This window comes from Musa acuminata, chromosome BXJ3-4, assembly GCF_036884655.1.
Source record: "Musa acuminata AAA Group cultivar baxijiao chromosome BXJ3-4, Cavendish_Baxijiao_AAA, whole genome shotgun sequence".
NCBI classification, from domain to species: Eukaryota; Viridiplantae; Streptophyta; class Magnoliopsida; order Zingiberales; family Musaceae; genus Musa; species Musa acuminata.
The window spans coordinates 30,052,800-30,076,458 of NC_088352.1; the positions used below are offsets into that span (position 1 = coordinate 30,052,800).

The window sequence follows — 23,659 nt, forward strand, 5'->3', positions numbered from 1 at the left end:
GGCGTGTCAGACGCAGCGCGAGGTACTTACCCAGGCCCATCTATAAATATTAGAGGGTTCCAGACGAGGAGGGGAAGACACTCGCACACCACACTTGTATGGAGGCATTCCGTCCTCCAAAACCCCCTCCACATCTCTCCCTCTAACTTGATCGTCGGAGGGGTCGGGCCGAGCTTCCGACCCGACCTGTGTGCAGGAGCGAAGACGAGGTGGCCTCTTCCCGGCGCTGCTGCGGAGCTGCCGACCCGATCTACTGCCCGCAGCCACCATCCCGACCGGGAGACTCCGGGGGAGCTGCGCCCGAGATCCTCGACATTCCGAGCCCCAGAACCGAGCCGCGTCGGCCCCGAGGCCACGGCTTAAAAAGTTACTTACCGTAACATTTTGGCGCTAGAAGGAGGGCCCCCAGCATGTCGAGCGATCATCACGACGAGCGTGCCAGACTCGCGATCGGGGGACCATTCCCGACTGAGGCTACGGGAGAACTCCCCCCTCTCCGAGGACCTCGGGAAGAGCGTCCCGCTACGGCTTCGGAGCGCTACTGGCGGATCTTCAACGATCCGGGCTTATCGCCCCCCGACGGAACCACTGGCAATCCGCCGCCCGTATCGGCGGAAGCCTTCCACGGCCTCACTCACCAGGTCCAGCTACTCACCGACATGGTACAAACCATTGTCCCCCTTGTCTCTCGTCCATCTCGGCCCCCGGGCCCCCAGCCGTTGTATCGACAGGGGGTCCCTACTCAAGCTCCCACCCAGCTTCGAGAGCCCCCCACCTCACCACGGGTGCCGCTATCTCAAACCCGCGAGCAGGCGGCGGTCTGCCCGGAAGGCCACTCGGAACCAGAGGCTCTATCCTCGAACTCTGCAGTTTCCCTCCGCGCTCAGCTGCGTCTCGTCAACGAACGGCTTGACAATGTGCAAAGGGAAATCCGTGCCGGACCACCAGGAGAGCCCACGGAAGGCCCAGATCAGGGGTCGCCGTTCGTGCCAAAGATACTGGAGCACGCCATTCCCCCAGGCTTCCGACTCCCCCCCCTGGACACTTATGACGGCTCCGCGGACCCGGCCGACCACACAGCGGCCTTCCGCGCACAGATGTCGTTGTACGGGACCTCTGACGCCTTGATGAGCAGGGCATTCCCCACCACGTTGAGAGGGCCGGCCCTCGCGTGGTACGGAGGCTTGAAGACTGCGACGATCGCCTCATTCGATTAGCTCGCCAAGAACTTCGAGCTCCACTTCATAGCTTGCGCTCGCCCAAAGCCTTCCATGGCGTTCCTCCTCGGGCTTACCCAGAAGGAGGCGTTCGTAACAGGCCTGCGTCCCTCCCGGCTCTTCTGGTCTCTCGTGGAGCGACCTCCTACCTCGGTCCCCGAGATGCTCCAGCGCGCGAACCAGTTCATGGAAGTCGAGGCCTGGACGGGGGGGAAACGGCAGGAGCACAAGAGGGAAAGACCAGAGCCGGCTCAGGGACCTCCCCCTCCCAGACGCAAGCTCCACCAACCCGATCCTCCCCTGCTAGGACCCCTCGGGGGTACATCCCGCACAGAAGTCTTTCTCCAGATCAGGGAAAGGGGACTGCTCAAAACCCCTTACCCGATGAACAACCCGCGAGAACTGGCCGACCGGTCCAAGTACTGTCGCTTCCACCGCCAAAACGGGCATGACACGGAGGAATGCCGCGAGCTCTCGCGGCAAATCTACGAACTCCGCCGGGAAGGACGCCTCGACCCCTCCGGCGATCAGACAGGCAACATCCCCCCCACCTGCCCAGACGGCCCGGCCGAGCGCCTAATCAGCGTCATCACGGGCGGACCAGCGTCCGGTGGGGATAGCATGACTGGAAGGAAGGCCTACGCCCGCTCGGCCTGGGACAAGGGTCCCCATGCAACTCCCGACCCCCAGGTCACATTTCCCCCCGAAGTCGCCGGACGACTGGAGCATGACGATGCGCTGGTAATAACCGCCAGAATCGCCAATGCCCAGGTAAGAAGGATTATGATAGACACAGGAAGCTCGGCGGACATACTGTTCTACGACGCCTTCCAGAAGCTGGGACTTACGAAGCAAGCCCTGAAACCCGTCCGCTCGGACCTCACCGGGTTCACCGGCAACTCGGTTTCGCCTTTGGGATCAGTCACACTACCTCTGACGCTGGGGACACCGCCCAAGACTAAAACGGTGATGTCGACCTTTCTGATAGTAGACCTTCCTACAGCGTACAATGCCATCCTCGGCCGACCTTCCCTCAACAAAAGCAGGGCCCTGGTTTCCACTTACCATCAGACAGTGAAATTCCCGACTCATGCGGGAACGGGGGAGGCTTGGGGAAGCCCTCGGGAATCCAGGCAATGCTACCTGACGGCGGTCTCCCTACACAACAGGGCAAAAACCGAAGCACCCCTGGACGATCCCAGAAAAATGAAGCGGCCAAATCCACATCCCGAGCCGTCGGCCCCGACCTACGACGTGTCACTCAAAAAAGGACGCCCGGACCGAACCATTAAGGTCGGGGCTGACCTACCCCAGGACGAGCGGGAACAACTCGTCGGCCTCTTGCAGGAGAACGCCGACGTCTTCGCTTGGTCGCCATCTGACGCAGCAGGCGTGGACCCGAAGGCAGCCCAACATCACCTCAACATATCGCCTGATGCCCGCCCGGTGAAACAAAGGCCGCGACCCCAGGCCCCAGACAGGCAGCAAGCTGTCCGCCAGGAGGTAGAACGGCTCTTAGCGACCGACTTTATAGAAGAGGTCAAATACCCACAATGGCTATCCAATGTAGTTCTGGTAAAAAAGCATAATGGGAGCTGGCGAATGTGTGTTGACTACACCAGTCTTAATCAGGCGTGCCCAAAGGACTGCTACCCCCTTCCAAGAATCGATCAGCTCGTAGATGCAACCGCAGGGCACGCCCGACTCTCATTCATGGACGCCTTCTCCGGATATAATCAGATCCGAATGGCGCCTGAGGACCAGAGACACACAGCCTTCATCACCAACCTCGGAGCATACTTTTACAAAGTAATGTCGTTCGGACTAAAGAACGCAGGCGCAACTTATCAGAGAACCATCAACAAGATATTCGCCCAGCAGATAGGGCGAAACCTGGAGGTCTATGTGGACGACATGATTGTAAAAAGCCGGGTCGCGGGAGATCACCTAACGGACCTATCAGAAACATTTGCCACACTCCGAAACTGCGGCCTTCGGCTCAACCCCGCAAAATGTGCCTTCGGCGTCAGTACAGGAAAGTTCCTCGGATTCATTATACACGAAAGAGGGATCGACGTCAACCCGGAAAAGGTCCAGGCGATCCTCGACATGCAGGCCCCTCGGACGGTCAAAGACCTACAGCGGCTGAACGGACGGCTGGCCGCCCTATCCCGATTCCTGTCCCGTTCGGGCGATCGCTGCCTAGCCTTCTTCCGCGCAATAAGAGATCCGAAGAATTTCCAATGGACGCCCCAGTGTGAGGAGGCTTTCCGACAGGTCCAGCAGCATTTAGCCAACCTTCCCCGCCTTGCTTCAGTCGCTACTGGGGAAGAGCTCTGCGTTTACCTAGCTGCCTCACAGCACGCAGTCAGCTCGGTACTCGTCAAAGAAGCCGGCGAACAGCTCCCCGTCTACTACACTAGTCATGTCCTGACCGGGCCCGAGGAGCGATATCCTCCAATCGAGAAGCTCGCCCTCGCGCTCGTGCTGGCAGCCCGAAAGTTACGCCCCTACTTCCAAGCTCATCCGATCAAGGTAATCACCGACCAACCTCTCAGTCAAGTACTATCAAAATTCGACGTCGCAGGTCGACTCCTCAAGTGGTCGGTCGAACTCGGAGAGTTCGACATCCACTACACGCCCAGGACCGCCATCAAAGCACAAGCACTGGCCGACTTCATCTCCGAGCTCACCCATCCCGAGGAGCGGCCGAGTGAACTAGGCGGTGTTGAATCTCGGATTTTGATGATGAAGTCAATTGTCATTTGTTATCTAATCTACGTGTTGAGATAAGTGTGCAGGATTAACTACGATGAGAGTAAGACAAGCAGCAGGAATTGCGCCGGAGTCAAGATCATGATCACGTTGGGAGTTCGAGAGTTCGACGGAAGTTCGGACGGTCGTCGGAGGTTCAGAGAGAACAGATCCGAGAAGTCCAGAAGCTTGCCAAGCGAAGCTCGTCGGAACTAGCCAAGTGGATCGTCGCAAAGTCCAGGAGTATGCCGGATGTCCGCAGAAGGATCACCGAGGGTTATCGGTTGATCGACGGAAGTTGGCAGGAAACTCGCCGGAAGAAGCGATTGACGCATCGGAGCAAAGCTGCAGAAGTTGTCTTAGAGTTAATCGTAGTTAGCATGATGATTAAGCATGAAAATGGGAGGTGATCCCATTAGCTTAATCTTGGGGCAATTGGGCCCCTGAAAAGATTCAAAGTGGGCCGAATGGAGTGAACCATTCGGACCCTGATTGCACCAGGAGGTGCAACCGCCCCAGCCAGGAGGTGCAACCGCCTGGGCTGTGGGGTTGGGAGGTGCAACCGCCCCAGCCAGGAGGTGCAACCGCCTGGGCTGTGGGGTTGAGAGGTGCAACCGCCCCAGCCAGGAGGTGCAACCGCCTGGGCTGTGGGGCTGGGAGGTGCAACCGCCCCAGCCAGGAGGTGCAACCGCCAGGGCTGCAAGGCTGGGAGGTGCAACCGCCCCAGCCAAGAGGTTGCACCGCCAGAGCTCAAGTTCCGAGCTCTGCCAGGCGATGCAACCACCGAGCTCAGTCTTCGAGCTCTGGCAGAGAGGTGCATCAGCCTGAGCTCAGTCTCGAGCTCTGCCAGGTGATGCATTCACCAAGCTCAGTCTTCGAGCTCTGGCAGAGAGGTGGATCAGCCTGAGCTCAGCTTGGAGCTCTGCCAGGTGATGCAACCACCGAGCTCTGTTTCGAGCTCTGCCAGGTGATGCAATCACCAAGCTCAGTCTTCGAGCTCTGCCAGGTGATGCAACCATCGAGCTCAGTCTTCGAGCTCTGGCAGAGAGAAGCAATCGGCAGAGCTCAGTCTTCGAGCTCTGCCAGGCGGTGCCACCTCTCCAGTCGAGAGGTGCAACCGCCTGATCCCAGAATTCTGGGATTTGATCGATTTGATCGTTTTGAGCTCGAATTTTGAATTGGGTTGGGGCCTATAAATACCCCACCCATTCAGCACTGAAAAGATACAGACCTATACCGAAATCGTGATCTTTTCTGTGATTCTAAAGAGCTCAAAAGTGTTGTAAAGCCTTTAAGTCTCCTCCTTCTGTTCTTCAAGTTTTCAATTGTAAAGTGAGGAGAGAAAGGTCTGTAAAGGTTGTCTCCTAAGCCTGCCAAAAGGAGAGAAACTGTAAGAGGGAAGTTTGGCCTTCGCCCATTGAAGGAAGGCACCTAGTTGACGTCGGCAACCTCATCGGTGGAGGAAGCCAAAAGTGGAGTAGGTCAAGGCTGACCGAACCACTCTAAATCTCTGGTTTGCGTTTATTTTCGAGCACTTTATCATTACTGCAAACCTCCCTCATCACTACTGCTCTCTGCGCTTTCACGAACAAGTTCTAAGTGCTGTTCTTCCAAATCTGCATTCAGACGTAAACTCGTATTTTCATACATTACAGTTTACGTTTACGCTTGATTCTGCAGAACTGTTTTCCGTGCTTTTACGAACGAGCTTCTTTGCAGTTTACGCTTACATTTTAATCCTATTAATAACTGCAATCTGTCCTCTACGATTTTACGAACGAGTTTCAACATTTAGACGTAAAACTGCATTCAGACGTAAATCGGCTTTCCTCGCTCAATCATCAGATTTCAGTTCACGTTTTCAACTGCATACTGCCTTCTGCGAGTATACAAATGAGTTTCAAAGTTTAGACGTAAATCTGCGTCTAGACGTAAAACTGCGTTTAGACGTAAATCTGAGTTTAGACGCAAAACTGCGCTTAGACGCAAAACTGCGCTTAAACGTAAATCTGCGTTTAGACGTAAAACTGCGTTTAGACGTAAAACTGCGTTTAGACGTAAAACTGCGTTTAGACGTAAATCTGCGTTTAGACGTAAATCTGCATTTAGACGTAAATCTGAGTTTAGACGCAAAACTGCGCTTAGACGCAAAACTGCGCTTAAACGCAATCTGCGCTTAGACGCAAACTGCACTTAGATACAAACTGAGAATTTGCTTTTGCATCATAAAAGTTTTTGAACGAACGCAGCTTTTGGTTTTTAATTTATTATAAGATTTCCGCTGCACTAATTCACCCCCCCCCTCTTAGTGCTCTTGATCCTAACAATTGGTATCAGAGCAAGGTTAACTCTCTAAAGGATTAAAACCCAAGAGAGATGGCATATGCCGGAAACCAAGAGGGGCATTCGATTACACGTCCACCCATGTTCAGTGGAACGGACTACACTTACTGGAAGACCCGAATGAGGATCTTTCTTATTTCTATGGATTTTGAACTATGGAACCTTGTTGAAAATGGATTTTCAAAATCTTCTCTTCCAATGATCGATTGGAACGATTTGGAAAAGAAGGCTTTCGCTCTTAATGCAAAGGCTATGAATGCCTTATTTTGCGCACTTGATAAAAACGAGTTTAATCGTGTTTCAACTTGTGAAACTGCTTTTGATATTTGGCACACGCTTGAAGTGACCCACGAGGGCACAAGTAGAGTGAAAGAGTCAAAAATCAATCTGTTGCTGCATTCTTTTGAACTTTTCCGAATGAAACCGAGTGAAACCATTGGCGACATGTTTACCCGTTTCACGGATGTCGTCAACGGTCTAAAAGGACTCGGAAAGAGCTTTTCGGATTTTGAGCTTGTTAATAAGATACTAAGATCCCTTCCTAAGAGTTGGGATCCTAAAGTCACCGCCATTCAAGAGGCAAAAGATCTGCGAAATTTCCCTCTTGAAGAACTAGTCGGGTCATTAATGACCTACGAAATGACCTGCAAAGCTCATGAAGAGCAAGAAGACATCCTTCCAAAGAACAGGAAGGATATGGCACTTAAAACTTCTGAATGCCACTTGAGAGAAAACTCAAGTGATGAGGATTGTGACGATGACTTGGCACTTTTGACAAGAAAGTTTAAGAAATTCTTCAAAAGAAACAAGTTTAAAAACGATGTGAAAAATAAACTTGAATCAAAGAAGGACCAAGTGATCTGCTACGAATGTAAAAAGCCGGGACATTACAAAAGTGATTGTCCCCAAGTCAAGAAAAGAACAACAAAGAAGAAGGCGCTCCAAGCAACATGGGATGATTCGAGCGCATCCGAGGAAGAAGAATCCAACACCGAGCAAGTTGCTCATTACGCCTTTATGGCCATCGAAGAGGAGGTAACGGATTTATTAGATGCTGATTTATCTTTCGATGAATTATTAAATGCCTTCCATGATTTATTTGATGAATGCAAAGTTATAAATAGAAAATACAAGTTGCTAAAAAGGGTACATGATAATCTTACTTGTGAGTTTGATAAGTTAAAAGTCGAACATCATGATAGTTTAAACTCATGTATCAAATGTCATGATTTAGAAACTATACAAAAAGAAAACTTGCTGCTTAAGGACACCTTGAAGAAATTCGAGGTTGGTAGCAAGTCATTAAACATGATCCTTACAAACAAGGGTCATGCTCCCAAAAGAAGTGGGATTGGATTTGTGAGGAGTCCTCACCTAAATCCAACTACCTTTGTAAAAGGCCCCATCTTACACGTTCAACACCAAACCAAGTGCAACTTTTGTTGCAAATCTGGACACAAGACACATTGTTGTCCATTCAAGAAAATAAGTCCAAACAAATTGATTTGGGTTCCTAAAGGAACCATGATAAACTCTATGCAACATGATAGAAAATGTAGATATATTTATGAGGCACCCAAAAGAAAATGGGTACCTAAACGTCATCCTTTCTTGTAGAAAACTAAACAATCGCAAGCTAGGAGCAAGAAATGGTACCTTGATAGTGGATGCTCAAGGCATATGACCGGAGATCCATCTCAATTCTCTAAGCTCTCTAGCATAGACGAAGGATATGTCACCTTCGGAGACAACAACAAGGGTAAAATCATTGGCAAAGGAACCATAGGTAACAAATCCAACCTCTCTATTGAAGATGTTTTACTAGTTGATGGTTTAAAACATAACCTCTTGAGCATTAGTCAATTATGTGATAAAGGATATATTATAAGATTTGAATCTAATGCCTGCATCATTGAAAAACCACACAAAAATGTATCTATGATTGCATTAAAACAAAACAACGTATACACTATTGACATCAATGACTTATGTGATGAAATGTGCTTTGCCGTTATGAATGAGGATGCCTGGCTATGGCATAGAAGATTAGGTCATGCTAGCATGAAACTAATCAATCAAGTATCATCTAGAGAACTTGTAAGAGGAATTCCTCATATCAAGTTCATCAAAGATAATGTATGTGATGCTTGCCAATTAGGTAAGCAAATTAGGGGTAGCTTCAAAGCTAAGAATCAAATAAGCACCTCTAGGCCCTTACAATTGATCCATATGGACTTGTTCGGACCAATCTCTACATCGAGTCTAGGAGGTAGCAAATACGCCTTTGTCATTATTGATGACTACAGCAGATATACATGGACCTACTTCTTAAAACAAAAAAATGAATGCTTTAGACATTTTACCAAGTTTTGTAAACTTGTTCAAAATGAGAAGGAATCTATGATTTCGTCAATTAGAAGTGATCACGGTGGAGAATTTCAAAACCAAGACTTCCAAGAATTCTGTGAACTCAACGGATACAACCATAACTTCTCTACTCCAAGAAATCCTCAACAAAATGGGGTAGTAGAAAGAAAAAATCGAAATTTGCAAGAAATGGCAAGAACCATGTTGAATGAACATAGCCTACCCAAATATTTTTGGGCCGAAGCTGTAAACACTGCATGTTATATTTTAAATAGAGTCCTAGTAAGACCCTTACTCACCAAAACTCCTTATGAGTTATGGAATAACAAAAAACCCAATGTCTCATATTTTAAAGTCTTTGGGTGTAAGTGTTTTATCTTGAATGAAAAGGATAACTTAGGAAAATTCGATGCTAAATCTGATGAAGGAATCTTTCTTGGTTATTCTTCGGTTTCTAAAGCTTTTCGCATCTTCAATAAAAGAACCTTAATTATTGAAGAATCCATCCATGTTGTTTTCAATGAGATTTCAGAAATTAAGAAAAATGATCTTGATGATGATATTAATTTTGATTCCTTGAATTTAAACGAAACCCCGTCTCCAACTAGCAACTTGGTTGCATCCACTTCCAAAACATCCTTACCCAAGGATTGGAAGTATATAGATGCTCATCCTAAGGAGCTAATCCTAGGAGACACATCAAAGGGGGTTCAAACACGATCTTCTTTTAAAAACTTTTGTGCCAACGCCGCTTTTCTCTCCCAAATTGAACCCAAATGTGTTGATGAAGCCATGAAAGATGATTCATGGATTATCGCAATGCAAGATGAATTAAATCAATTTGAGAGAAATGAGGTGTGGACGCTTGTTCCTAGACCAAATGACCATTTAGTAATTGGTACTAAATGGGTCTTTAGAAACAAGCAAGATGAAAATGGTATCGTGGTTAGAAACAAGGCTAGATTAGTGGCCAAAGGTTTCAACCAAGAAGAAGGTATCGATTACGAAGAAACCTTCGCACCTGTGGCTCGATTGGAAGCCATAAGGATGCTCCTTGCCTACGCTAGTTGCAATAATTTTAAGTTATTTCAAATGGATGTTAAAAGCGCTTTTCTAAATGGTTTCATTTCCGAAGAAGTTTATGTTGAACAACCTCCTGGATTTGAAAATAATGGCTACCCTAATCATGTGTTTAGATTAACTAAAGCTCTCTATGGTTTAAAACAAGCCCCAAGGGCTTGGTATGAGAGACTTAGCTCTTTTCTCATTGAAAATAATTTCATAAAAGGCAAGGTTGATACTACATTGTTTATCAAGAATTTTGAAAATGATTTTCTCATTGTTCAGATTTATGTTGATGACATTATCTTTGGTTCTACAAATGAATCTCTTTGTGAATCCTTTGCGAAAACTATGAGTCATGAATTCGAAATGAGTCTAATGGGAGAGTTAACATTCTTCTTAGGCCTACAAATCAAACAACTAAGCAATGGCATCTTTATTAGTCAAACCAAATATGCTGAGAGTTTGCTAAAGAAGTTCAAAATGAATGATTCAAAAGCCATTGACACCCCTATGAGCACCTCCACTAAGTTAGAAATTGATGAGAATGAAGAAAGCTTCGATCAAAAAACCTATAGGGGTATGATAGGAAGTTTACTTTACCTCACTGCCACCAGACCAGACATCATGTTCAGTGTAGGACTTTGTGCTAGATTTCAATCAGACCCTAAGATATCTCATCTCAAAGCAGTCAAAAGAATACTCAGATATCTTAATGGAACTACCAATCTAGGATTATGGTACCCAAAATCAGAAAATTTTGAATTAACAGCCTATGCTGATGCGGACTTCGCTGGCTGTAAACTAGACAGAAAAAGCACATCAGGATCATGTCAATTTTTAGGACATGCCCTTGTATCCTGGTCATCTAAGAAACAAAACTCGGTTGCCCTATCAACAACCGAAGCTGAATACATTGCAGCAAGTGCATGCTGTGCGCAAGTTGTATGGATGAAAAACACTTTAGAAGATTACAAAGTGAATCTTAAAGATATTCCCATTAAATGTGATAACACGAGTGCAATATGCTTAACTAAAAATCCTATACAACACTCAAGAACAAAACACATTGATATTAGACATCACTTTATACGAGATCATGTCACTAATCATGATGTAACCATAGAGTTTATTGATACCAAACATCAACTAGCTGATATCTTCACAAAACCCCTATGTGAAGAACAATTTGATTACATAAGAAGAGAATTAGGAATGTTGATGTGTCCGAATACTTAAATTTATTTTTCAAATGATATTACTATTACATGCCTTGACAACGCTTGATCAAATAACATGTTGCAAATTATGTGACAAATATTTTTAACCAAATGCATGTAAGAAGTTCATTTTTCGGGTTGTATGCTAAAAATGGGATGTTCCCGTACACTCTTATGAAAACTCTTTGGAAAATGACTTTCCTCCGTCAAGCAAAAACAATAAAGAGATATATGTGTCATGACCTCCTTTATATGCTTGATAATGCTATCATGCTTTTTGTTGATGACAAAGGGGGAGAAAAATATGAATTGATAAACACTATGTCATAGCTGAACTGCCATAATCATATCTATGTCATAGTTGCAAATACTTGAGTGATGCTATAAACAATGTTATGCCATCCTTGCATCACCAAGAGATATGTGAACATGTACTATAGTTTGCATCATATCTTGATTTGATATTGTGAAGAAAATGCAAACTTACTAGAAAATCTCAAATGTGAGCATCATGTAAAAAGTCCTTCGTAGCTTTATATGATTACATGATGAATGGTTACAAACACTATCATACAAACTTGATGATGTATGTCATGCCTTGACATAATTCTTGAAGAGATACATCATGATAGGCATCATGATGGGAGCATTGATAAGTTTAACTGATCTAACTTATCAATACGTCACTTGAATTCTTAGGTCTTGAATTCAAGGTTGACTTATCTCAACTATGGCATATAGATAGGGGGAGTTAAGGACAACTCCTTTATCAATTGATTGTCATCATCAAAAAGGGGGAGATTGTTGAATCTCGGATTTTGATGATGAAGTCAATTGTCATTTGTTATCTAATCTATGTGTTGAGATAAGTGTGCAGGATTAACTACGATGAGAGTAAGACAAGCAGCAGGAATTGCGCCGGAGTCAAGATCATGATCACGTTGGGAGTTCGAGAGTTCGACGGAAGTTCGGACGGTCGTCGGAGGTTCAGAGAGAACAGATCCGAGAAGTCCAGAAGCTTGCCAAGCGAAGCTCGTCGGAACTAGCCAAGTGGATCGTCGCAAAGTCCAGGAGTATGCCGGATGTCCGCAGAAGGATCACCGAGGGTTATCGGTTGATCGACGGAAGTTGGCAGGAAACTCGCCGGAAGAAGCGATTGACGCATCGGAGCAAAGCTGCAGAAGTTGTCTTAGAGTTAATCGTAGTTAGCATGATGATTAAGCATGAAAATGGGAGGTGATCCCATTAGCTTAATCTTGGGGCAATTGGGCCCCTGAAAATATTCAAAGTGGGCCGAATGGAGTGAACCATTCGGACCCTGATTGCACCAGGAGGTGCAACCGCCCCAGCCAGGAGGTGCAACCGCCTGGGCTGTGGGGTTGGGAGGTGCAACCGCCCCAGCCAGGAGGTGCAACCACCTGGGCTGTGGGGTTGAGAGGTGCAACCGCCCCAGCCAGGAGGTGCAACCGCCTGGGCTGTGGGGCTGGGAGGTGCAACCGCCCCAGCCAGGAGGTGCAACCGCCAGGGCTGCAAGGCTGGGAGGTGCAACCGCCCCAGCCAAGAGGTTGCACCGCCAGAGCTCAAGTTCCGAGCTCTGCCAGGCGATGCAACCACCGAGCTCAGTCTTCGAGCTCTGGCAGAGAGGTGCATCAGCCTGAGCTCAGTCTCGAGCTCTGCCAGGTGATGCATTCACCAAGCTCAGTCTTCGAGCTCTGGCAGAGAGGTGGATCAGCCTGAGCTCAGCTTGGAGCTCTGCCAGGTGATGCAACCACCGAGCTCTGTTTCGAGCTCTGCCAGGTGATGCAATCACCAAGCTCAGTCTTCGAGCTCTGCCAGGTGATGCAACCATCGAGCTCAGTCTTCGAGCTCTGGCAGAGAGAAGCAATCGGCAGAGCTCAGTCTTCGAGCTCTGCCAGGCGGTGCCACCTCTCCAGTCGAGAGGTGCAACCGCCTGATCCCAGAATTCTGGGATTTGATCGATTTGATCGTTTTGAGCTCGAATTTTGAATTGGGTTGGGGCCTATAAATACCCCACCCATTCAGCACTGAAAAGATATAGACCTATACCGAAATCGTGATCTTTTCTGTGATTCTAAAGAGCTCAAAAGTGTTGTAAAGCCTTTAAGTCTCCTCCTTCTGTTCTTCAAGTTTTCAATTGTAAAGTGAGGAGAGAAAGGTCTGTAAAGGTTGTCTCCTAAGCCTGCCAAAAGGAGAGAAACTGTAAGAGGGAAGTTTGGCCTTCGCCCATTGAAGGAAGGCACCTAGTTGACGTCGGCAACCTCATCGGTGGAGGAAGCCAAAAGTGGAGTAGGTCAAGGCTGACCGAACCACTCTAAATCTCTGGTTTGCGTTTATTTTCGAGCACTTTATCATTACTGCAAACCTCCCTCATCACTACTGCTCTCTGCGCTTTCACGAACAAGTTCTAAGTGCTGTTCTTCCAAATCTGCATTCAGACGTAAACTCGTATTTTCATACATTACAGTTTACGTTTACGCTTGATTCTGCAGAACTGTTTTCCGTGCTTTTACGAACGAGCTTCTTTGCAGTTTACGCTTACATTTTAATCCTATTAATAACTGCAATCTGTCCTCTACGATTTTACGAACGAGTTTCAACATTTAGACGTAAAACTGCATTCAGACGTAAATCGGCTTTCCTCGCTCAATCATCAGATTTCAGTTCACGTTTTCAACTGCATACTGCCTTCTGCGAGTATACAAACGAGTTTCAAAGTTTAGACGTAAATCTGCGTCTAGACGTAAAACTGCGTTTAGACGTAAATCTGAGTTTAGACGCAAAACTGCGCTTAGACGCAAAACTGCGCTTAAACGTAAATCTGCGTTTAGACGTAAAACTGCGTTTAGACGTAAAACTGCGTTTAGACGTAAAACTGCGTTTAGACGTAAATCTGCGTTTAGACGTAAATCTGCATTTAGACGTAAATCTGAGTTTAGACGCAAAACTGCGCTTAGACGCAAAACTGCGCTTAAACGCAATATGCGCTTAGACGCAAACTGCACTTAGATACAAACTGAGAATTTGCTTTTGCATCATAAAAGTTTTTGAACGAACGCAGCTTTTGGTTTTTAATTTATTATAAGATTTCCGCTGCACTAATTCACCCCCCCCCTCTTAGTGCTCTTGATCCTAACAGGCGGAACATGGGTCCTACAGGTGGACGGCTCGTCCGCTTCAACCGGCGCAGGCGCAGGACTGGTGCTGTCGGCCCCCGACGGGCAGACGTTCGAGCGTTCCCTCCGCTTCGGGTTCCATGCCACCAACAATGAAGCCGAGTACGAAGCACTCCTGGCGGGGCTCAGACTATCCCGCGAAATGCAGGTCGACGCCATCAAAGTCCTCACCGATTCGCAGCTGGTGACCGAGCAACTTAACGGCGGATACGTGGCCAGAGAACCCGCCATGGCAAAATACGTAGCGGAGGTAAAAAACTTAGCCTCCTGCTTCGCACACTTCACGATATCCAGGGTGCCAAGACTACAAAACGACCGTGCCGATGAATTGGCCAAGCTAGCCTCGAAGCGACCCCCGGGCGCCACCCACGGGATCGAGGAGCTCCCCTCCCCCTCTATCCCGGTCGCGTGTGTTTCGGCGGCCGGCTCCCAAGCCACCTGGTTAGGGGACATGCTGCGCTACAAACGCGACGGGACCCTCCCCACCGACGAAGCCGCAGCCCGACGTATTCGCCGGAAACATGCATGGTACTCCGAAGCCAACGGCCGGCTGTACAAGCGGTCTTTCTCCCACCCTCTTCTACGGTGCCTCGAGCCAGAAGAGGCGGCGGCTGTCCTGGCTGAGGTCCACGAAGGGATTTGTGGAGAGCACATCGCCGGCCGGACCCTGGCCTGCAAGATTCTCCGCCAAGGCTATTACTGGCCCACCATGGTCCAGGACGCGATGGCCTATGTACGGAAGTGCGGCCCGTGCCAAAAGCACGCCCGGACCCCCCAACTCCCGGCGGTCCCGCTCTCCCCCATCACATGCGCGTGGCCATTCGCGCAATGGGGGCTGGATCTCCTCGGCCCCTTCCCACCAGCCTCAGGGCAGAGAAGATACATCGTGGTCGCAATAGACTACTTCACCCGATGGCCGGAAGCCGAACCGTTGGCGGCGATCACCGAGCAGCAGATCGAGAAGTTCATATGGAAAAACATCGTGACCCGGTTCGGCCTCCCCAGGACCATCGTCACGGACAACGGGACCCAGTTCTCCGGCAAAAGGATTCAGGAATTCTGCGCTAGCTATGAAATCCGGTTAAAACACAGCTCGGTAGCCCACCCCCAGACGAACGGACTAGCCGAGGTAACAAACCGATCTATCCTGGATGGGCTCAAAAGAAGGGTATCAGCTTCCCGAACGGCCTGGGTCGAGGAGTTACCCAGCATCTTGTGGTCCTTGCGGACCACCCCCAAAACAGCCACTGGGGAGTCACCCTACAGCCTCTCGTATGGGACCGAGGCCGTCCTTCCCCCCGAGGTAGTATTCCCCACCCCTCGAGTAGAAGAGTATCAAGAGAACACATCGGACCAGGGGCTGCGCGCCGGCCTGGACCTGATCGAAGAGCGGCGCGCCGGCGCACACCGGAGGGAGCTTTCTTACAAAAGAGCAGTTGCCCGGGGGTACAACCGCAGGGTACGACCTCGGCCCATTAAAATGAACGACTTAGTCCTGCGAAGGGCCGAAGTTAGCAACCCGACCAGGGCCGGGGGCAAGCTGGCCCCCAACTGGGAGGGACCTTATCGGATCATCGAGGTAGTCCAACCGGGCACATACAAGCTCGCGACAATGGACGGGTCCCGCTTGCCGAGAACATGGAACGTCCGGAACCTTAAAAGATTTTTTGTTTAGAACAAAGCAAGATCGCGCCAACAAGCAAAAGGCCTCTCTGGGCGGACAGTACACGAATGATAGAAAGCTGCCTTTATTTCAAAAATGGAGAAATACAAGGATCGGCGCCCAGAAGAAGCACAGAGGCTCGGCGCACATAAAGTCCACAGGGCGAAAGACCGTCCTCATGGCCGGGGGACCTCCAAACGGTCGTCGAAGGGAACCTCCTCGGGCATGTCCACACCTCGGTCTTCGGGGTGAGAATTGAAGGGGTCCTCGTCCACCGCGAGACCAGGATGACGAGCACGGAAGCGCGAAGTAGCGATTCGATACCCGTATTCAAAAGATACCCGCCCTGTCCGCGTTAGCCCAAGTTCGAACCCTTCCGACTTCTTGTACGCCTCGATGAGTGCCTTATCCTTCAGAGGTCGAAGCAGGGTTTCCTCCGCCAACGCCTCCGAAGCCTTTTTTATCTCGGCGTTTGCGCCCTCCAGCTTCTTGCTAAGGGCACTCGCCTCGGCCTTCACCAGACGGAGCTCGGTCCGTTCTATCCGTATCAGTTTTTGAAGCTCCCCGTTCGCCTCCTTCATGGCGTCGTTAGCTTCTTGGGAAGCCTCAAGCTCCGATCGGAGACGGACGACTTCCGCCTCAAAACCCGAGGCACGCTCCTCAGCAGCCGCCACGACCTCCGGCCCGTTTTTTGCCTGAATCTCCGCCATCTGGTGGCTGAGCTCAGCGTTACGACAAACGAGGTCCCCGACGGTTCGGCCGGCGTCCCGCACCCTGTCCATCAGGGCCGTCGCATAATGAAGACCCTGCAAAAGAAGAAGAGTGTCAAGAAAGTCGACACCGAGCAGCCAAACATCAAAAGAAAGATATACTTACCCAGACCAGCGACTGAGCAGACTTGTTAAGGAGCGTTTCCGAGGTCAGGGTGTACAAATCCCGAGCCAGGTCGGGGTGGAGCGCCCCTCGGAGGAACGCCGCAGAGGGATCCCCTCCGGCCCACACCCTATCCCCCCGGAAGAGACCCTCCCAGCGGGCGACCAGGGGCTCGCGGGGTTCGCCACGCGGGATCTCGCCGACCAGCCGTGCCAGGAACGGCTCCCCATCCCCAGCCGGGAGCCGGCACAAGCCAGGCACGGAGACAGGGTGGGGCCCCTTCCCCGCCACGCGCCGATCGGGTCCCCCCCCGCCCTGACGGGAGCTCATTCCCGGCCCTTTGGACGCACACACCTTCGCCTTCTTTGAAGGTCGCCCGTCCCCGACCTCCAAGGTGGCACCCTCCGTACCGGGCTGCGATTCGGTCACCGCCGCCGAGGGAGGGGGCGACGGCTCGGTTGCCAGAGCAGGCTGTGGAGGTTGTGATTCGGTCGCCGGAGCGGGGGGAGGAGGCCGCAAGGCGGTATCTGGAGTCGGGGAAGGGGGCTGCGACGCCGGATTCTCCAGGAGTGACCAAAGGTTCACCATCTCTACAGGAAATGAAAAACATTAGCGTCCGAAACCAGCCACCAGAAGACCCAACACAACTATCACTCACATACCCTGAGGCACCGGGCTAAGGCCCGCCGCGACCAACCACTGCTCAGTCATGGTCCGGATGGCCTGCGACTTAGGGAGAACCTCTCTGAGCCTCTCCCGAGCTCGGCGATCCACTTCGCCCAAACAAGGGGGGGTGTTGTCAATCACCCTCGCAGACCACCGAACTCCGAAGCCCCAGTCCTGTGTACGGCTGACATAAAAAAACCTCCCCTTCCATCCCTTGTTGTTGGAAGGGGCACCCCCAACGCGAAATCCAGTTCGAGCCATTAAGAAGTAACCCCCCGAGCCTTTGCAAAAGCGGTAGCAAGAAAGAAAGAGGCTGAGGGTGGGGGTGATACGGGCATAATGGCACTCCCCCAGGAATACCACCAGGTAACGCCAGGAGTTCGGCGTTACCTGAGACGGAGAAACCCGCCAGAAGGACAAACAAGATACAATGAAGGGATGAAGGGGGAAACGCAAGCCCGCCTCCAGAGCATCAAGGGACAAAGCGAAACCCTTCGGGATCGGGTCATACGCCCGCTGCCCCGGCTCTGGTATACCGAGGGTGTGATCTCCCGGGATGCAATAGCGTTCGCGGAGTCCCTCCAGCAAAGGTTCATTCACAGTTGAGTCAATATCGTGCGACCACATCAAAGCCTCAAGCGACCGCGCTACCTCCCCGTCAGGGGACTTGTCAAGGGTGGAAGGAGGACCGCCCCCTCCAGCCCCAAGCACGGAAGAAGAAGAGGGAGAGGAAGACGGAGAGGAAAGCAAAGAAGGAGAGGACGACATCTCGACTGACCTCGAGAAGAAGATAAAAACCGGGGACAAGCTCTGGGACACGATGGCGGGGCTCGAAGGAGGAAGCACGGCAGCAAGGGGGTGGAGGACAGGACAGGTGCCCAAACGATTAAAAGAGACACCCCCCCCCCGGAGTCAATGCTTCATCGCTTCCCGAGAATGGGCGGCAGCGCACTGGCGCAAAGGCGCGGCCGTTACGTCACATCGAAGAGCGCCCGAAGGCGCCCCGAATTAAAGAAAGGCCCTGACGTGGCGAACCCGGACGACACGGTGCCGCCCAAGGACCTCCTCGACCTCAGCGCCGGGAAACGTGCAAAGAAAGTAACCCCCGTCAACAAGGCAACGATCGACACGACAGCATTTAAGAGCCTTCCACGGCCGCTCCTCGGCCGCTCGGCTTTACGCCACCCAAGACATGCTCGGCCGCTCCTCGGCCCTTCGGCTTTACGCCACCCAAGACATGCTCGGCCGCTCCTCGGCCGCTTGGCTTTACACCACCCAAGACATGCTCGGCCGCTCCTCGGCCGCTCGGCTTTACGCCACCCAAGACATGCTCGGCCGCTCCTCGGCCCTTCGGCTTTACGCCACCCAAGACGTGCTCGGCCGCTCCTGTGCCCTTCGGCTTTACGCCACCCAAGACATGCTCGGCCACTCCTCGGCCCTTCGGCTTTACGCCACCCAAGACATGCTCGGCCGCCCCTCGGCCGCTCGGCTTTACGCCACCCAAGACACGCTCGGCCGGTCCTCGGCCCTTCGGCTTTACGCCACCCAAGACATGCTCGGCCGCTCCTCGGCCCTTCGGCTTTACGCCACCCAAGACATGCTCGGCCGCTCCTCGGTCGCTCGGCTTTACGCCACCCAAGACATGCTCGGCCGCTCCTCGGCCCCTCGGCTTTACGCCACCCAAGACATGCTCGGCCGCTCCTCGGCCCTTCGGCTTTACGCCACCCAAGACATGCTCGGCCGCTCCTCGGCCCCTCGGCTTTACGCCACCCAAGACATGCTCGGCCGCTCCTCGGCCCCTCGGCTTTACGCCACCCAAGACACGCTCGGCCGCTCCTCGGCCCTTCGGCTTTACGCCACCCAAGACATGCTCGGCCGCCCCTCGGCCCTTCGGCTTTCCACCTCCCGACACATACTAGGGCCCTTTCCGGTCCCTCGGCCTTGGGCCGCGCGGGAGTCCATTCCTCTGCCGCACCCCCAGGGTCTACGACTCCGCACCCGACTAACTCGAAGAAAGAAAGCCATGCCTCGGACTCTCGCTACGACTGCCGACGCATAGCTTCTTTCCGGGGGGGAATATGATGAGTGCAATAATGGCGAAACGACGTGAATGACGTCGGCCACCCTGTACCGTGACTTCACCCCACGGTCAAACGAAACCCTGGGACGCCGTCCCAGGCGCATTAACGCCCGGACTGGATCCCGTCCGTCACCACAACACCCTCACCCCTCGTCCAACGGGCCCAGCCCTGCGCCTTCCAGGGCTCGGTCAAAGGTAAGGAACGCGCCAATCGAGACGCGCCATACCCTGCAGCAGCCCGGCCTCCAACACAGCCCCAATGGGCGTGTCAGACGCAGCGCGAGGTACTTACCCAGGCCCATCTATAAATACTAGAGGGTTCCAGACGAGGAGGGGAAGACACTCGCACACCACACTTGTATGGAGGCATTCCGTCCTCCAAAACCCCCTCCACATCTCTCCCTCTAACTTGATCGTCGGAGGGGTCGGGCCGAGCTTCCGACCCGACCTGTGTGCAGGAGCGAAGACGAGGTGGCCTCTTCCCGGCGCTGCTGCGGAGCTGCCGACCCGATCTACTGCCCGCAGCCACCATCCCGACCGGGAGACTCCGGGGGAGCTGCGCCCGAGATCCTCGACATTCCGAGCCCCAGAACCGAGCCGCGTCGGCCCCGAGGCCACGGCTTAAAAAGTTACTTACCGTAACAGGTCTCATATATTTATTACACGCATGATGAGTATAATTAGTTTTCATTGATATTGTTTATGACAAATATATTTCATGCATCATTTGATGTACTCATAAACCTCTAAGGCACTCGAGGCCTTTAATTTTCTAAGATTTTAGAGAGATTCTTCCGTTTTTATGACATGCACACTAAAATTCGTATCATGTGAGACCCATTTATTGCATTCATTTACTCATCTTATTTATGGTGAAGATATTTTATACATTATCTTTATCCCCTGTTGGTAAATCATAATGTGATTTATTAATTTAGGTAAGAAATTCTAAATATTAGACATTCGATGATTAAAATTATTTATCATTGATAATGTTTTTTCATGTGTCAATTAGGCATTTAGCTAATCATAGAGGACGAATGAGTAATGAGTGTTTATATGTCATTGTGAGATTCGAATAGCCACCATTTCCATTAAAATATTTTAATGAGCTAGTGCAAGTGATGGGTCTTGTATCTATAATGGAGATATTATATATATTATTTGTAGTACCAATTGACCGGTCACAAATAATCACTCAATTTAGCTCATCACCAATTTAGGATGGAATATCATGTAATTACATCATTTTTGTGTGAATATTAATATATATATTAAAATATATAAAAAGTCTCGAGGAGCTAAAAAATAGGTTATTATTTTTTATTTTAATGCAAAATCTTTCAAAGATTAAAAATAATAATGTCAAGGTTTAGATTTTTTTTAGAATTTCAAATGTATTTACAAAAAATATAGGATCAAAAATTTTTAATAGGATATTAGAGGGAATTTCTTGAATATAAACTTAATATGGAAAGAAATATTTATGAGAGAGTAAGATATAGGTTTATGCTCTGAGATAGAAAGAGAGCAAAATTAACTGGTCATTAAAAAAAAAAAAAATAGCATATGATTTGTCACTGGAATCAAAATATTCTAATTTTATTGGATCTGACATGTTAATGACAAAATATTTTTTACATCTTTCTTCATGTATTTCTGGTGTCCCAATATATATTGATTCTCAAACTCTTAAATCAAAATATAGATTTGGGCTAATTAGAATAATTAATACAATTTATTAGCTTAAATGTTTTCTTTGTTCGTATGAGATTTCTTATTTTCTATTAGGTAATCATAATTTATTAACACTATTTTGTACCTATATAATGGTTTACTCTTAATTAATTAATTATGATTTTAATCCTATCTTTGTATTATTTGCTACTTATATTTGATACCAGATAAGATTTTCCCCTGTACGAGTTCGGGACTATTCCTACGAGAAAATTTTACTGCACAATAAATCTGAGTTCCATGCCCCTTCTCAATTCTTCATCGCGTAGACTTCCCCATGTGTCAAATTGCAGCAAGCTCGTGATCAGTTGTGACAGCCATCCAGCGGAAGCGTGGTGGATCCTCAACCACGGGCTCCTGCGCCCTCGACCAACCAGACGATCTTTGCTCTCCACCGCCCAAATTTATTGCTGCTGATGCTGTGCCAAAATCCATTGCATCACTCGGGTCTTCTCTGCTCATATTCCCCTGCTTCGTTGATTTCAACAGTTTTCCTCTCACCGCCTCAGATCACTACTGATTTCACCGTAATCACATTCTTCACCACCGCTGCCTTCTCTTACCGTAGGCTGTCTCTGTTGCTCGGCGGCCTTCTCTCGTGGCTGCTCTTTGCCATCGCCACCGGCTGATCGATCTCCCTGCTTGCTCTTAATCCCATTGCTGCCCATCACTATCATCACTGCAGCAGCAACAACATCCGGCGATAGTAATCCAAAACTTCTACAAACTAAGTACTTTACGATGAAGTCGAAGTTCTCAAGGAGCCCATCAGCGTCCCCACCTTCTTCCTGGGACGACGTGTAACATCCCTTATTTCTGAATTTTCGTATAAGTTTCTAGTTGTAATATAAATATCTATTTTAAATTTGATAAAAGAGTCGAATATGAGAACTTATTCATAAGATTTGGAGGATTTGTTCAAAAAAAAGATCTGAGGACCTATATGTAAACCCTAAGGACCTAATTATAAATATAATCATACAAGGACTAAACTACAAAATATATAAAATTACAAATCCCACCGTTTAAGCCTCTCTGCCTTCGTTCTTAAGGAACCAGAGAAGGCAGCTACGTGGATGAACAGAGAAAGAAAGAAAGAAGAAGAGGAAAAAAAAAGGGGGAAAAAGAAGAAGAAAAAAAATTGGGGCTTTGAGGTTTCTTACTCAAATCTTCTCAATTGGGGCTTTGAGGTTTCTTACTCAAATCTTCTCAATTGGGGTCATAATTCTCAAAGGCAAGTATTATAACCCTATCCTATAAAAGTATTAGTCTCTGTTCCTATATTAATTCTGAATGATTTATGCTTAGAACCTGATATTTCTCTTTTTGGACATAAAACCAAGGATCTAAAATTTTTTCGGTAAACTGACTCCTATACACTATTTCAGCTATAATTTTTAGTACTAAATGTGGATTTAGGCAAAACCCTAGCTCGTTTAAAATTAGACTCTTATATCTTTCTTTTGACACTGATTTTGTAGATTTTGGACACCAAATACTTACCCAAACGTCTGTTTCAAATGAGCCTATAGATGCTGTAGAACCGGGATCAAAATTTCTGACCTTTAGATACTAAAATACCTGTAAGTCCCTGTTGGAAATTTTGATTTATACCAAACTGACTTTGTTCGAAACTAGACTTGTAGACCTTTCTTTTAACATATTGATTGAAAAATTTGGAATTCAAATGCCTACCCTATTATCTGTTGAATCCGACCCTATGAATTCTACAAAATAGTGATTTTGTTTTTGACCTTGTGTTACCAAATCAAAGGTAACTCCTTGTTGGAAACCATGATTTGTACGAAACTTGTTTCAATAGAAAATAGATTGATATATCTTTCGGTAATAGCCTTCTTGAGGGTATTGGAGCATAATTGACAATCTAAAGTATTTATCTAATGTGCCTCTCGAATTCTGTCAAAAATCGAGCTTTGATCGATTTCGCATCTTCTGTTTCGTTCGTTTGGAAATAGATTCCATTCAGTCCCCTTCACTTAATTGAGACTTATGTTAGTGCTTGAATTCTGGTTTGCTCTTGTCTGTAAATTATTTACATTCTTGAAACATTTTGTGTAACGTTTAAGCTATATCGCATTGACACATATAGGCACATGTATATCCCATTGTTCCGCATTTGCATTCGATATGTGCCTATTCTAGTTTCATTCCTTTGGATATTGAATTCATCTAACCTTCTTATTTGAATTGAGCTATATATGATTGCTTGGAATTCGAGTATACTCTTGCTTTCATTTCATTCCAAATCTGAATACATTTGTGAGAGATTATTGCTTGCATCGTATTGACTCGTAAAGGCACATGTATATTTTGTTGTTCCGCGTGTGCTTCTAATATATGCTATTTATTGTTCATACTGCCTTTTGTACTCTGGTGTTGTGGGATAATGTGAACCTTTGCCAGAAATGGTAAAGGGAGTTATGCATAGAGCCTGCGATGCTCTACCGGCCCCTTCTGACTTC

At 48.6% G+C, this 23,659-nt stretch overlaps 1 protein-coding gene across 1 annotated transcript; it reads left to right on the plus strand.

Moving 5' to 3' along the window:
* Positions 1-1,271: 1,271 nt before the first annotated feature.
* Positions 1,272-15,832, plus strand: LOC135636385 (uncharacterized). The gene is made up of 2 exons (XM_065148074.1): positions 1,272-3,977; positions 14,141-15,832. The coding sequence occupies exons 1-2, from the start codon at positions 1,272-1,274 to the stop codon at positions 15,830-15,832; spliced, it is 4,398 nt and encodes a 1,465-aa protein (XP_065004146.1).
* The last annotated feature ends 7,827 nt before the right edge of the window (positions 15,833-23,659 follow it).

Excerpts from the sequence above, each read along its gene's own strand:
- LOC135636385 (XM_065148074.1), top strand. The coding sequence starts at position 1,272 with ATGGCGTTCCTCCTCGGGCTTACCCAGAAGGAGGCGTTCGTAACAGGC. Across the intron at positions 3,978-14,140 it reads TTTTGATGATGAAGTCAATT|GTGGACGGCTCGTCCGCTTC; the intron begins GTCATTTGTTAT and ends TGGGTCCTACAG.